General features: G+C 38.4%; 2 protein-coding genes across 10 annotated transcripts in view; one reads left to right on the top strand and one right to left on the bottom strand.

The window, feature by feature from the left end:
- The first annotated feature begins 14 nt into the window (after positions 1-14).
- On the top strand, positions 15-3,743 carry rpl23a (ribosomal protein L23a). Its single transcript, XM_022248933.2, has 6 exons — positions 15-115; positions 1,651-1,760; positions 2,176-2,315; positions 2,444-2,620; positions 3,097-3,166; positions 3,576-3,743. The coding sequence occupies exons 1-6, from the start codon at positions 91-93 to the stop codon at positions 3,588-3,590; spliced, it is 537 nt and encodes a 178-aa protein (XP_022104625.1). The 5' UTR covers positions 15-90; the 3' UTR covers positions 3,591-3,743.
- Positions 3,744-4,307: 564 nt separating this feature from the next.
- The window catches only part of LOC110986756 (RNA-binding protein Musashi homolog 1-like), a 169,505-nt gene continuing 160,594 nt past the window's right edge, over positions 4,308-13,218 (bottom strand). For all 9 annotated transcript variants that reach the window (XM_087140817.1, XM_087140819.1, XM_087140824.1 and 6 more), the window contains one exon: positions 4,308-12,225. In XM_087140817.1, coding sequence (XP_086996943.1) covers positions 12,169-12,225 — 57 coding nt within the window. In that variant the 3' untranslated portion in view covers positions 4,308-12,168. The remainder of the gene's footprint in view (positions 12,226-13,218) is intronic.

The following is a 13,218-nucleotide window of genomic DNA, read 5'->3' as shown; positions in this document are numbered from 1 at the left end:
CACCGCTTACATCAGAATTAATTCTAAAAAATACGAAGAGAGGTCAGCAAGAGAAACCCGGCCATCTATTTCCGGTCTCTTTCATCCAAGATGGGGCCGAAAGCTCGCAAGGAAGGTTAGAAATTCCTGGAGAAAATCACCATTTATTTCTATCTTAATTGATGAAAATGAAAAATATCAACGTAGCTGATATAGATATGTAATGATATATCATGTGTGTTTGTGGGGTTTCGATACTGTCAGGAGTTTCGTAAATAATTGCCCTTTTTAACACGGCCACGGGTAACAACTATCAACGGTGCATACAGCATGTACAGTAATGCAGTAACGCAAGAGGGCGGCATTGAATGTGCTATTCTGAAACGCATTTTTTTTTTCAGAAATAAAGAATCATAATTGGTTTTGGTTGTAAAAATCATATCTATGAAAGCTTGGGTTAGTATCTTACATATGTACATAAATTTCAGAAAGTTGGATAACAAAGTATATATTTTACAGTTTGCTGTCATCCAGTCACTCTTCAATGATAATGTAATTTTATAATTTTCTTTAGCCTGCTCTGAACGGTTGCCACTTCGACCATGTTCCACATGCTCATCTGCAAACTTTGTCCATTTGCCACTGCCTGTGTACCACTTCGCCTGTACCACTTCACCCATGCGGTCGTGCTATTTAGTATCAAGTGTCAACACACACAAGTAGCATCAACAACTTGAGAATATCTTCTAAATATTTTAAAGTAGTTTCATGATATTTTACAGACTCTAACATGTGCCATTGTGTTAGAGAAACAGTGAATTTGTTTCCAGATTCACCAAGGAAAACAGAATTTGTTTGTTATGTATGGGGTCGCCACCTTTCTTTTTCTGCCTTCCGCATGAAAACAAGATGGCAGAGGGTTGGGCTGCACGAGCAGGCCCAACTTTGTCACTCAAATTTCCACACACAAATACCATAATTACATACTGTACATGTAAATTTAATGCATGGAGTGTGATTTGTAGAAGCCTAATTAATGTTGTAAATATAAACTTTTTGCATAAGCATGCTTGAATAACTTGTTGACTTTCATTGATGCTTGTTGACACTAAATAGCATGACCCCACCTATGTGCCAATTTGCCCAAGGCAAAGTGGCATTCTCTTCCCAAGGCTTATTGAAAATACGACGTAAACTATGAAGCCACCAACACTCCCAACCTTGCTCCAATTTAAAAAGAAAAAAAGAGAGAAGAAAAAAGAAGTATCCTTGTACATTTACAAAGCAAAGATGAACACAGCCATGTTTTATTCCACAGATAAAATATTTATGGAGGGAATGCAAGAGTGACGTTTCAATGTCAAGAATATAAATTTTTTCCCAGCAATCAAAAATTTGCATACACTGTAAAATTAAAAGGTACTGAGATTGTTGAATAATGCACCCAAATAAGTATGACCGTGAGTAGGCAGGAAAAATGCCTTCAACTTCCTTAAATTGAAGATTCTTACATGTAAGTTTAGGTTGCGGGCAAGTGACAAATTTCAGTTGATTTTACCTGTTTTGTATATTTCCTTGTGAAAAATACAGTTTGAGACAGGAGAAGGATAGATTGCAAGTTAGACGACAAGGCTAGTGTTAACCCTTGCTGTCTACCCTGTATCTTTGCAGCTCTGCGTAAAACAGGCAAGAAGGGGCCCGCGCAGAATGAGCCTGCGGCAAAGGTAGAGGCCAGAGCCAAGCAGGAGGCTAAGGCCAAGGCCAAGAGTGATGCACTCAAGGTGAGACCTTGGTCCAGACCCTCCTCAAAGACTGGGACGGCCAGAATTGTTTAGGTGCACAAGGGAAAGCATTTTGACAACAGTTCAGTGGGCACTGGCAGAGATCACGGGGCCCGTAACTCCATTCATACAGCCATTTTGCTCAGAACCTTTTCACAAAGGAAGAAGTCAATAGTATATTCTGTGTTCTTTGACATTTTTAGGTACACCACACCCTGTGTAAAGTAAATAGTACTTTGGTTCTGCTTCCCGTATTTCTGCTAACTCGTTCTAAGCCTTCTATTGGATTATGAATAATCTCGGAGGGTAAAGGCAAACAAGCTTTCCTGTAGTATGGCAGTACTAAATTTCTGAGGAAGCTACAGCAACACAAAAAGTTTCGTATTTCCTTTCCTCCTGAATGTATGTCGTCCAGGCCAAGAAGGCTGCCCTCCGCGGCAACATTGCCACCCGCAAGAGGAAGGTTCGCAAGCAGGTAACCTTCAGACGGCCCAAGACCCTCAAGACTCCCAGGAAGCCCAAGTACCCGCGCAAGAGCGTGCCCAATCGGCCGAAGTAAGTCCCCACATCACCAACCTGGAAAGTTTCAAAGTCATCCACCCTTAGGTTCGAACTTCATTCATCTACATTACTGACTATACCGCTGGCCTACTCCCTTAACTCCCCTCTTGTATTCACTGCAGGCTTGACCAGTTCACCATCATCAAGTACCCTCTGACCACGGAGAGTGCCATGAAGAAGATCGAGGAGAACAACACGCTGGTCTTCATCACCGCCCTCAAGGCCAACAAGTTCCAGATCAAGACAGCCGTCAAGAAGCTGTACGACATTGACGTGGCCAAGGTCAACACACTCATCAGGTCTGTACTGCATGCCGTAGACATTAATGTGCAGAATGGGAGTGGCACTGGAAAGGGGGGTTAGGCCTCAAATTGCTTGTGTTATGCAAAGCTGGTGATGTCAAGCAGCGATGTTTGATATTCTCCTCAGGAACAATTGGCTGATGATAGTTTTGTGATCTTGACCTGCAAGATGTTTTTTAGTGAACTGCCACTGCATTCTCGAAGTGGGCTTCTTAGTTAATACACGAGTCCAGCAACAGCACTCAAAAACCAGTGCAGAATGTTTGAAAATAAACTTGCTCAAGTTTCAGCTCCCCGTATCCATGGTACATGGGAAGAATCTTTGATTAAATGTTTACTATTTTCCAAACTTACTAAAAACTGCACCACGATCTGGAAAAGATGGACCAATCTGGAGTGACAGTGTTCCATCTGTTCAAAGTGGCCCGTTTCTGATTTTCCTAAACCTTTTCTCTGTTCTGTATTCGCGGCAGACCCGATGGGCAGAAGAAGGCCTATGTCAGACTGGCTCCAGACTATGACGCCTTGGACATTGCAAACAAAGTAAGTAGAGGGATTCCACTTCCCCCCCCCCTTGCTAGTCGTCATTGTCGGGATGATGCTGGCTCTTGGGGAAGATTGACAAACCAGAATGTCCAAATTTTGCAAAGGTTGAAATTTGAAGTCCGGGCATGCACTTTTAACGGACAATAATGTGACCTGTGCCCCCAAATCAACATCTTACATGCAGGGATGGAGCATTTCAAAAGAAGTCTGAGCAGGATTGAAAAATGCTTTGCTTGTATGTGGGAAGACTAGTATCATTCCTATGTGAATGTCCTAATGTGCGACCTGATGTGCGAAACAGATCAAATCCTCATCAAAAAGTACGACAGGCATTACCATAACGTTTTTATTTTCTTCGGTTCTGAACCTTTGTCATTTCTTTTTGTCCATTTTCTTGGTTCAACAGATTGGCATCATCTAAACCACTGGAACATGGCAGTTTCACCTCCTGGGCCATGGGATTTAGAAACCTCCTCAGTTAACTAAAAATTACCAGAAAACGCATGTAAGAGTCATTCAGGAATGTCCCATAGTGTACAATAAACCCACTCACAAGCGGTGGAACGGAAGAAAAGACATTTGTTGACTTGTGTTGATTTAGAGAGTTTTGAATGGTTTAAGATTTGCCGGATGCTCAGTTGAGGAACCCATGCCACAAATAGACAGGAGGCACATTGGTTGATTTAACAAGATTTATTGGTCAAAAACTGTTGTGGCACTGAGAAAATGAGAGACATATCCCAGCTTGTCTTTGCCACCTGTGTTCAGATGACAGATTTGCTTCGCCGTTGCAAAGAGAACTTGCGAGTTTCCTTACACGGTGTATCTGCAAGTTTCATACAGTTCAGCTGCCACACATGCAAAGCTTGAAATCTCACCTGTTATCTCAGCAATTCATGGCATTGAAATTAGCCCGGGGTGGGGGACCAAAGATAGTCTGTACATATGTACACGGCAAAGTACACTCAAAGTTATATGTAACTGTTGAAGTTGGTTTGTGAGCTTCAACATGTCATTATGTAGTTCCAACTTCGGTGGCCTTTTATTGGGTGAGGGACATGGTTGAAAGGAAGGGTAAAAAAAACCGAGGAGAAAAAAAGCCAGAAGAATGAACATACTTCACTCAAATGACACTTCATTCCTGTACAGAAGTCAAACATGTTTTATTTTTAATTTTTTTTTTGGATCTTTTTTGGAATTTTCATTTACCCCATTTCTATGTGATCTACTGCTGTATGGGAGAGTGCACTGACCAATAAAAAACACCTTTCATGTCTGACAGCCAATCAGCTGTAAGATTTTCCTACCTTTTGTCTGCGATTGGCCGCCTTCATTAGAAATTTCCCAACAGTAATAATTCATTCAAAATCAGATTGGCTCCTACTCTGATGCATTGTTTAAACATTCTTTTCTCATTTACCAATTATCTGATCTACTTCCATTTTCTTTCGACAATAGATAGGAAAATCTTTCAAGTTTGGTTTAAAAAGATATTTAAAACTTAACAGCATTAAATAGAAGTATGAAAAATACATTCAAACTCTCCCAAGAATGGAACACAAAATCTACAGAGACCCAAAAATTAAAAACAGAAAAAAATTGTCACCAGCAATTAATAAATGCTTTATTAATAAGAACATTCCAGTTTAAGTTACAGAAAATGTACAAAAATGACAAAAAAAAAGAAGAAAACACCCTTAATATGAAATGGTTAAAAAATGGCCTTTTACACTGTGAAATTAAGTTCTGTACGCTGCTTCTGCCAAACCTATGTTTTCACTAGCTTCTTCCAATAAGATTCCGAGTCTAATTTGTTTAATATCTGAGGGGGGCACTTGGAGAGAACATGTGACACCTGAGCCAATTTGAATATACATGTCACTAATTAGCATAAGTTACTAAAATTTGCATAATCAAATTAGGGAGCTTGACCTCACATGTGACCTCCGACAGTTCCTGTTGGTCCTGACAAATTGCACCAGTAGATGCCGTTTCCATGGCAACCAACCATGAAACGGCTTCAGATTCAATATGCTCATAAAATGGAAAAACCTCCCTACTGACATGAAAGATGCCTGCCACAAAGCATTTCTACACGTTTCTTATTAGTCTCCAATTTCAGCCATGTTCTGGTGTGGTAAGGGGCAGGAACCATACCTAAACACTTGATTTAAAGGAAGTATTGAATTCATGGGGTTTACAGAATTTCAACCTCAATGCAAGAGCCAACATAACACCAAACTTGACGACCTCCTATGTATGTGCTCGCCTCACTCTCAATGTAAGTGGAAGATGTAAAATAGGTTTGGGAGTAACGGGAGGTAGAACAAGTCAAAAAATATCACAATCTATACAATATTGCTTTAAGAAAGATTGCATTCATTAGGGTGCTCATTCATACCTCCTCCTCCACAAGCCCCATCAGAAACATAAGTATGCATTGTCAAAGGAGGACAGTATGAGGGCTCCTGTCCCACCTAAAAGCAACATGGCTGAAATGGAAACAACGTTTCACTGTGGAACCACAAACACTGTTATTTTTCATCACTTCGTGTCCTCCAAATAAATAATTTACTGTTTTCACGACTAAAGTTCATGGGAATCTTTCTTGAACAGTGTACATACTGTGCATAGTTCATGGCCATTTCATTTCAACTGTTTTGTGGTGGAAATGTTCATTTGCCTGTACAAAGGGGAAAGAAAAGGAATTTGATTAGTTAACATGCATTGTTTGATGTGTCTGTACGAATAACCATTTTTTACAAAACGAAAATAGGCATTTTATCTTGAACTAACCAGAACAGTTAGAAATGGTTAAGAGATACGACTTTGGCACACATTTCTCTACTGCCAAATATTAAGCTTCAATTGTACACTGAAGGGCGCATAACCTGTAAAAGGTCTCATGATTAAGCAAATTACATCTTTTTTTTTTACACATCCAGGCAGCAAAACGACTCTCAAATCAGACAAGCTTAAAACTTCTTTAGGCAGAGAAAATTTACTGGAGGAAATTTCTGAACCAAAACCACACAAAAACAGAAGCCATAAATTTTATACATTAAAAACCACCATGTTCCACAGTAAAACTACCCTTTGAAGGCATCCATCTGATCTTTACCCTCTGACCTGACCTTGAATCAAGCTACCTTAAGAATCACTATAATCTGGTGGTTCAATCCCATGGGGTTGCTGTGCAGGATACCGGTAAATACAGCATTTTGTTTTCCTGTTGGGTATAAGTTATTGGTAACCCACAACGATGTGAAAAGCCAGGAAATTTGCTCATCTGCTCAGCAGCCACCCGGCATTGATCCCTGATTGGAATTACTCTGAATCTACAAGAATCTACGTCTCGTGTTACTCCCCCAAAACTCTTCTTGTATTAAAAAATAATTCTCTTTTTCTTTAAATGCCGTTCTGTAACATTCCGCATGCAGCACACGAACAGCTTGCGGCATGTACAGTGGTAAAAAGTTTGGTTTGTATTTAATGTATATACAGGTATAGATAAAATTAATTTATTATCCATTTCAACATTTTTTCATATTAAAAACAATTTTGAAATGATCTTTTCACATAATATTAGCATTTTTTTTAATCTTCCGATTCTTCTTCCACCTTTCTTCAAAGATCTACTTCTGAAATCTAGTCAGCTACACTTTCTTTAAATTTCCGTAAAAAATGTTGACCCGTCACATAAATTTTGGTTTTAAAGTTGGTGTCTGGAGTGGGCGATGTTAAGGTAGCATGAATCAGAGAATTGGTGATTTAAGTGTCCCACTTTCTTGTTTTCCATTCTTTTTTTTTTTAAATCTTTAAACAAATCTGGAAGCACACCGTTCCCAACTGACCACTGTACCAATTATAGGTGTCTACTCAATCTCAAAAGATGGTGACATGGTAAAAAACTGTAAAGATTCACCAAGTCTTGCCTTTTTTTCTTATCTCTCTCTCTCCTTAAGTTTCTTTTTGTTTTTAAATTGTACTGTTGAATTCACACACTAGATCAATCAGGTTAAAGATTAAAATACCCACCCAACCGAACAGCGAAGAAGGAAACCGCCAAAACTTCCAGAGTTGCTTTCCAATTACTTGACAGTGCGATCAAGTGAAAGTGATCCCAGGCAGTCCAATCCAGCTCTCTGCTCAAGCTATATATCTTACAGTTAGCACATTTCATACCACCTGGTTTAAAAAAGTAGCTGCTGATTGGTTGCATCTTGTGAGGCCACACCCACAAAAAGGGTGGTAAAGTAGCTGTGTGTCTGGATTGGTCCACCTGGAATCGACATATTTATGATCACCGGAGTTGTTAACCATTCCATTTTTTTTAATTACTATTCATTATTCAAAAACAAAATTGACTGTACACATGATTTGTTGAAATTTCATTCTAACTTCTACATAAGACATCTGACAAATGTAAACATTATATCTACCATCTACGAGTGCTCTCAAAAAACCACTACATTACACCACACTACGTGTTCGAATATCCTAAAAAATGCTAGAAAATATATCAACCATTCCCAGAAACTAGAATTACAATCAATTATTAATATTATAGATAAAATCAAAACATGGAAGGGAACAAATTCCTTTACAAAAAGTTACTTCAGTGTATTGACATTTTTTTAAAGCATTTACATGCAGAAAATGGAAAAATAGCATTACAATGCATCCATATAGAATTCCCTGAATGTTGTTGTTTTTTTTTCTCCACAAATCTACCAATAGACACTACTCTTAGATTTTTTTAATCGCAGTACAACAGTGGATACCTTAATGTTTATAATATTTATACATAGGAGCCATATATACCGATATACCATGGACCCAAAAGCAAACCAGAAGAAGCAGCGTGCCGCTACACTACTTTTGTTTATACAATTTTTTGGTACTGTTGTCCCTTTTGTTTTTCTTTAAACACTGCAATATAAAAAATATTTTAGGCCGTGTGACTGTTCTGAGTGCTTACATCACGGTTTCCTATACTGACCGGCTTTCTGCACAGTGTGTTTTGACTGGAAACACTTTGGCAGACAAGCAAGTTGAGCTCCAAGGTTTGGTTTTTATTTTGATCTGTTTTGTTTGCAAAACGAAAACTGTTTATGAGGAAAAGCCTTCAGGTGGAGATGAAACTGTAAATTTTTGGTTTTCGTTCTGAACCTGCTTAATCACAGCATTAAGTTTTCTAACAATTTTTTTTTTTTGTAAACACTGTTCACAAGGATGACAAGAGTTGCCGATTACTTGTGCGAAACCCCCTGAAACCTTGACAGAGGTATGTTACAGTATTGGGAAATTCATTTTGTTTTCAAAATCCAAACCAGTAATAGTTGCTATGTGCAACAAACGCAGTTTGTTGTTCTCATAGCAACCATAGCAATTTGAAGTCAAGAATAGGACCACTTTCCTGTAGTTAAGATGACAGAGTCAAGGCAGATTAACAGATCCGGCAATTTCTACATATGGTGTTCTGTCAATATCCAAAGCCTGTTAATTTCACTGGCTAAAATTGGATTAATAAGGCAAGCACAGTCAAGGCAGCCATGAAAATGAAGGGATGCTTTGCAGAAAATTATTACAACCCTTCTCCCCGCCCCCTTCCCCCCAAAAAGAAAGCCATTTCTACAATCCCGGGTATGGTAGGAAAGTACAGTTGAATTTGATTGTGTAATTTTACAATGGTAATCATTATCTAGGATATGTATAAGACTTGGTTAACTGCCAAGTACAGTGGGCCTAAAAGTGTCTGTTTAATAAATTAAGACGGGAAATACATTTTGGCGACCCGACATCTTCAACTTGCCACAACACTGTGATGTACTGTACAAGATTTAAAACACCAACATTTTTTCCTTTGTTATATTCATTCAGTTCTTCTTTATGATATTCATTCATTTATGATATATTGACAGAGGTAGAGTGAGATCCTGTTTTTTTTTTATACACGGATACACACACAGGCACACACAAACATCAATGCAACTACTGGAAAAAAGCTACCTCACTTCCACTACGAGGACAAGACGTGGCTAAGGGTCATACCAGCTACGGGGGGGAGGGACGTAATGTGTTCATAAAAACAACCAATTTGTACAGAGAAGTGCATATTATTAAAATGGGCCATATTACAGCGAGTTTTGAGCCAATTTGTTCCACGGATCTTACTTTCCTTTGCACAAATTCAAACTGAATATATTTTTGTATCCTTTGCAATCAATTTTTGTGGGTTCTTTTTTGGCTTTTGTGAGAAGTAAGTTCTATTGATCTGAGGAAAAATATATAAAATAAGAGAAACGGGCATTTTCTTAGTCTAAATCATCCACCCCCCAAAAAATCTGGCAGTTTAAAAGTCTTAGTATTCTTTGGATGTTTCATACTCTGCTACAGCTTTAAGGCCTTCTTTAATCAATGATCCAAAAACCTGCAATGGATGGATGGAAACTTCGTGTCGGTCTTTCACAGAAGTTTAGAAAACAACACAAATAATATGCCATGCATAGATGCCAGAATATACATAACACAACACAGCCATATCCGGGCAATAACGGATGAGTGAGAAAAAGAAACAGACAAAAAGTTGCAACAAATCTCAAACCATGCAAATACACTGAAGAAAAAAAGTAATTGGCAATTCAATCTCATCTGAAACATTCTCCAGTATTGCTATGTGAAAGTTGGTTTTTTTTCGGGTTGTAACTGTACAGGGACTTTACAAAATAAAAAATGATTTCTTATCGATGAAAACATATCATGGCAGTCATTTTTGCTTGCTTCAATATAGCGGAGGACTGGTAACGAAGCCAAAATAAAAACAAAAATAAAAAATGTGATGTTTTTCCAGTGAATTTCTACCTAATATGACAAACAATATTCAAAATTTCTCTGACATATTTACATGTTCTCCCCCATAAATCCCTTCTCAAAATCTTCAATAGCATACTATAATCCAACGCAGTTGGACCAAACACGGAGAGGTAAAAAAATCAATAAATTCAGTGGAAAAACATCAGACAATTGCTAAGACATATCCCTTTGCGCTGGTGCCGAATTAAGAACATGCTCAGACTGGCATTTCCATGTCAAATAAGCTGCTTTCATTGTGATGAGCACAACCAGCTTTGTATGAGGTGTCTTGCTGTGGATGCCAGGAAACTCTCCTCGCTCCGACATCCGTCAATCATGCAAACCTTGTCCACAGAATAAAGTGTGAGTGCATCGTCTTCACACACTGACTGACACTGGTTAAAGTTTTCAGACATCCACTGACAGCCTTCAGGGGCCCATGCTAAAACAAATAAATAATAACGTGATTGGGTCCAGACACTTGGGGTATTTCAGGACACATCCAATTTCATCGATCTCAGATTGTAAGAATGAGCAAAATGCAAACATCTGCCTCTTTGTTTCAAACACATAAGGCTGTTCTGAATGCCCCTGTCAATAGAGAGAAATATTTGGCACATACCCAAGAATGAAAACACACACAAAAGTAACCTAGAAACTAAACAAAACTTGCATTAAAAACAAAATATGAAATAAGCAGAACACAACTGCTTACAATTCCTTCCCTTTGTTTCTAAAAACCAGAGCTAAGAGTTGCTGCATTTCTGAACTGAGTTCCCCACTTTGAGAAAAATAAAAAAGCGACAGGCTCACACCTCAGCATAATAACTACTTTTTTAAGTGCTCCTGCAAAGATTACTGAATGTTAAACCAGCTTAAGTTAAAACATGACAAAAAAAATCGCATCAATTATTGATCAATTACATTTTGTTAATTATCTTTGGGATACACCACTGAAATCATTGGCACTCCGGTTTTATACCTTTACAAGACGTATTTAAAACTTACTTCATAATAATATTATATAAACAAATAATCAGATTAAAACTTAAAAAGGTGAAACTTAAAAAAACAAACGAACAAACAAACACAAAAAAAGAGAGAAACTGCCCACACATTTTATCATGTTGGCAGGTATTTCCGGCTACAGGATTACCACTACCAGTACTTGAAATTCTACACAAAAAACCACTACACCCGATATTCACTGCAAACTACCATTTAGTTAGCTTAATGACTACAGCACTACAAATACTAGAGGCTACTTTTTTTCACTTTCAATAACTCAGACAGCTAGATATCATCATTGCGAGCTACAATTCATTGAGCAAAAAATGTCCTTGATTTTTTTTTTCTTTTTCGAAGATCAAAAAGTGACACAATTATTCGTGAATATCTTTAACCATTATCACACAAACGGATAAAAAATGGCCATACCATCAACTTGCACTGTTTTTATTTTTTTTTACCACTTAAATAACCACACAGTGTTTATGTTATTAATTTAGTTTTTAAAAACTTTACTGCACACCCTTTGCCATTTAGCCAAAAAAAAAAAAAAAAGGTTCTGAAGTATTTCCACTCTTTGCGTCATCCCCATCCACTGTCAACTTTGGTCGGCAGCCATCGGTAGAAACACAAATTTAAAGACCTTCAGTGCGCAACCACCATGCTTTAATATATAAAAAGAGGGGGGAAAAACCCTTCGTACATGGCACCTGCTCCATGCCACAAATGTATTCTTTTTGCATGCACAACATCTCTTAGTAACACAAATTTTGTTGCTATTAGTTTTTTTTTGGCCTTGTTTGCCCATCACTATCGCATGATCATCATTTAAAACCACTTCAGTTTACAATGTCTTGGGGCCAAAAAATTGATAGCTGATGCTCTTGATTGTTCACACACACAGACAAGCACACACACAGGTCGCGTGGATGTCCATTTACATAAGTTCATCTCTGGGACTTTATACAGAGCCAATAAAACATTAAATCTTCCTATTTCATAAAAACTGCCCGCTGGCTGGACAATGTGACAGTGATGAGCAGCTGTAAATCTCACAGTCTACCGGTGAAACCCTGCTGGCAAACTTGCCGATTTTCCACTCTCGGTGAAAATACAATATCCTTTTTTTTTTTCCTTTAGAAGTTTCGTCCGTGGACTAGGGGGTTGTACGTCTGAGTGGTGCCACCGTAAGTCTGCAAAAAGAAACGAATAAATAAAAAAAGATCTTAGAAAGTACAGAAGTCAAACCAAACTAAGCAATTACAGAAGAGTAGGCGCATAAATATTTCTGAGCCTTCGCACTTTTCGTCCACAGTAATCAAGAAGAACTATGATTAATGCATGCCACTGACTTGGTGCAGAAAAGTTTCATCATTATGCATGATAGCACCGAGAAAATTGGCACATTTCCAGACTGCATCCACTTCCATGATAGCTCAGTTATAAATAGAGACAAATGGATGTCAATGAAGTCTCATTCTCGAGGCAGAGTTATCAATCCGAGGGCGAGAGAGAGTTTATCTCATCTGGGGTTCCACTACCATTGGTTAACTTTAACCACAGACTCTTTCTTGTGCCATTTACACCTATAAGGCACTATGGATTCCTGATAGAACTGCAGTTGGCAATGTATGGTCACCCAAACCTTGATAGGACACACTGAATGCTAACTCTAGCTCATGCCTGCAAATGGTGCACAGTGCCACTGACCAACTTTCACCACAACCCTATAGCGTTTACATGTATGTACTCAAAAGACAAAAACTAGATACTGGATGGCAATGGCACTTGTGTGTTCTTCAATCACAAGTAGGGTATGGCATAGTACTGCTGATGGAATATGGCATTCATAGTATACACATAACATAATATAGGGAGCGTTATGTTTTGATTCAGCACGTCAGTGTCAAACCACAAACGCATTGGTGTCATCCCTTCCCTCCCAAAGTGTTAGTGTCAAAGTGATTTGGTGTTATGTTACTGCAAAACTGCATGTCACAGGCGACAAGGATGCAAATTATTCAGAAAGAGAAAAAACTGGTTCAAACTCTTGTACAAGAAGCACGGAAAAAAAAAAAACATGTCCCACAACAGTCCCGGGTTTTAGCGGAGGTGCCGTGCATTACTACTTGCCAATCCCAGCAAAGAGTTGCAGTTCATATTCAATCAGACTGAGCTGAAGCTGA

The sequence above is a fragment of the Acanthaster planci genome, linkage group LG09 (genome assembly GCF_054643075.1).
Source record: "Acanthaster planci isolate LZ-2023a linkage group LG09, COTS_SCS, whole genome shotgun sequence".
In the NCBI taxonomy this organism is placed as follows: Eukaryota; Metazoa; Echinodermata; class Asteroidea; order Valvatida; family Acanthasteridae; genus Acanthaster; species Acanthaster planci.
The sequence above is the reverse complement of the archived record's forward strand: the minus strand, read 5'-3'. Positions and strand labels throughout refer to the sequence as shown.

What these genes read in the sequence shown, in the direction of transcription:
- rpl23a (XM_022248933.2), top strand. Translation starts at nt 91, where the DNA reads ATGGGGCCGAAAGCTCGCAAGGAAG. An exon ending in CCAAGAGTGATGCACTCAAG is followed by an intron (nt 1,761 to 2,175) that starts GTGAGACCTTGG and finishes TATGTCGTCCAG; the next exon opens with GCCAAGAAGGCTGCCCTCCG. An exon ending in AAGGTCAACACACTCATCAG is followed by an intron (nt 2,621 to 3,096) that starts GTCTGTACTGCA and finishes TATTCGCGGCAG; the next exon opens with ACCCGATGGGCAGAAGAAGG.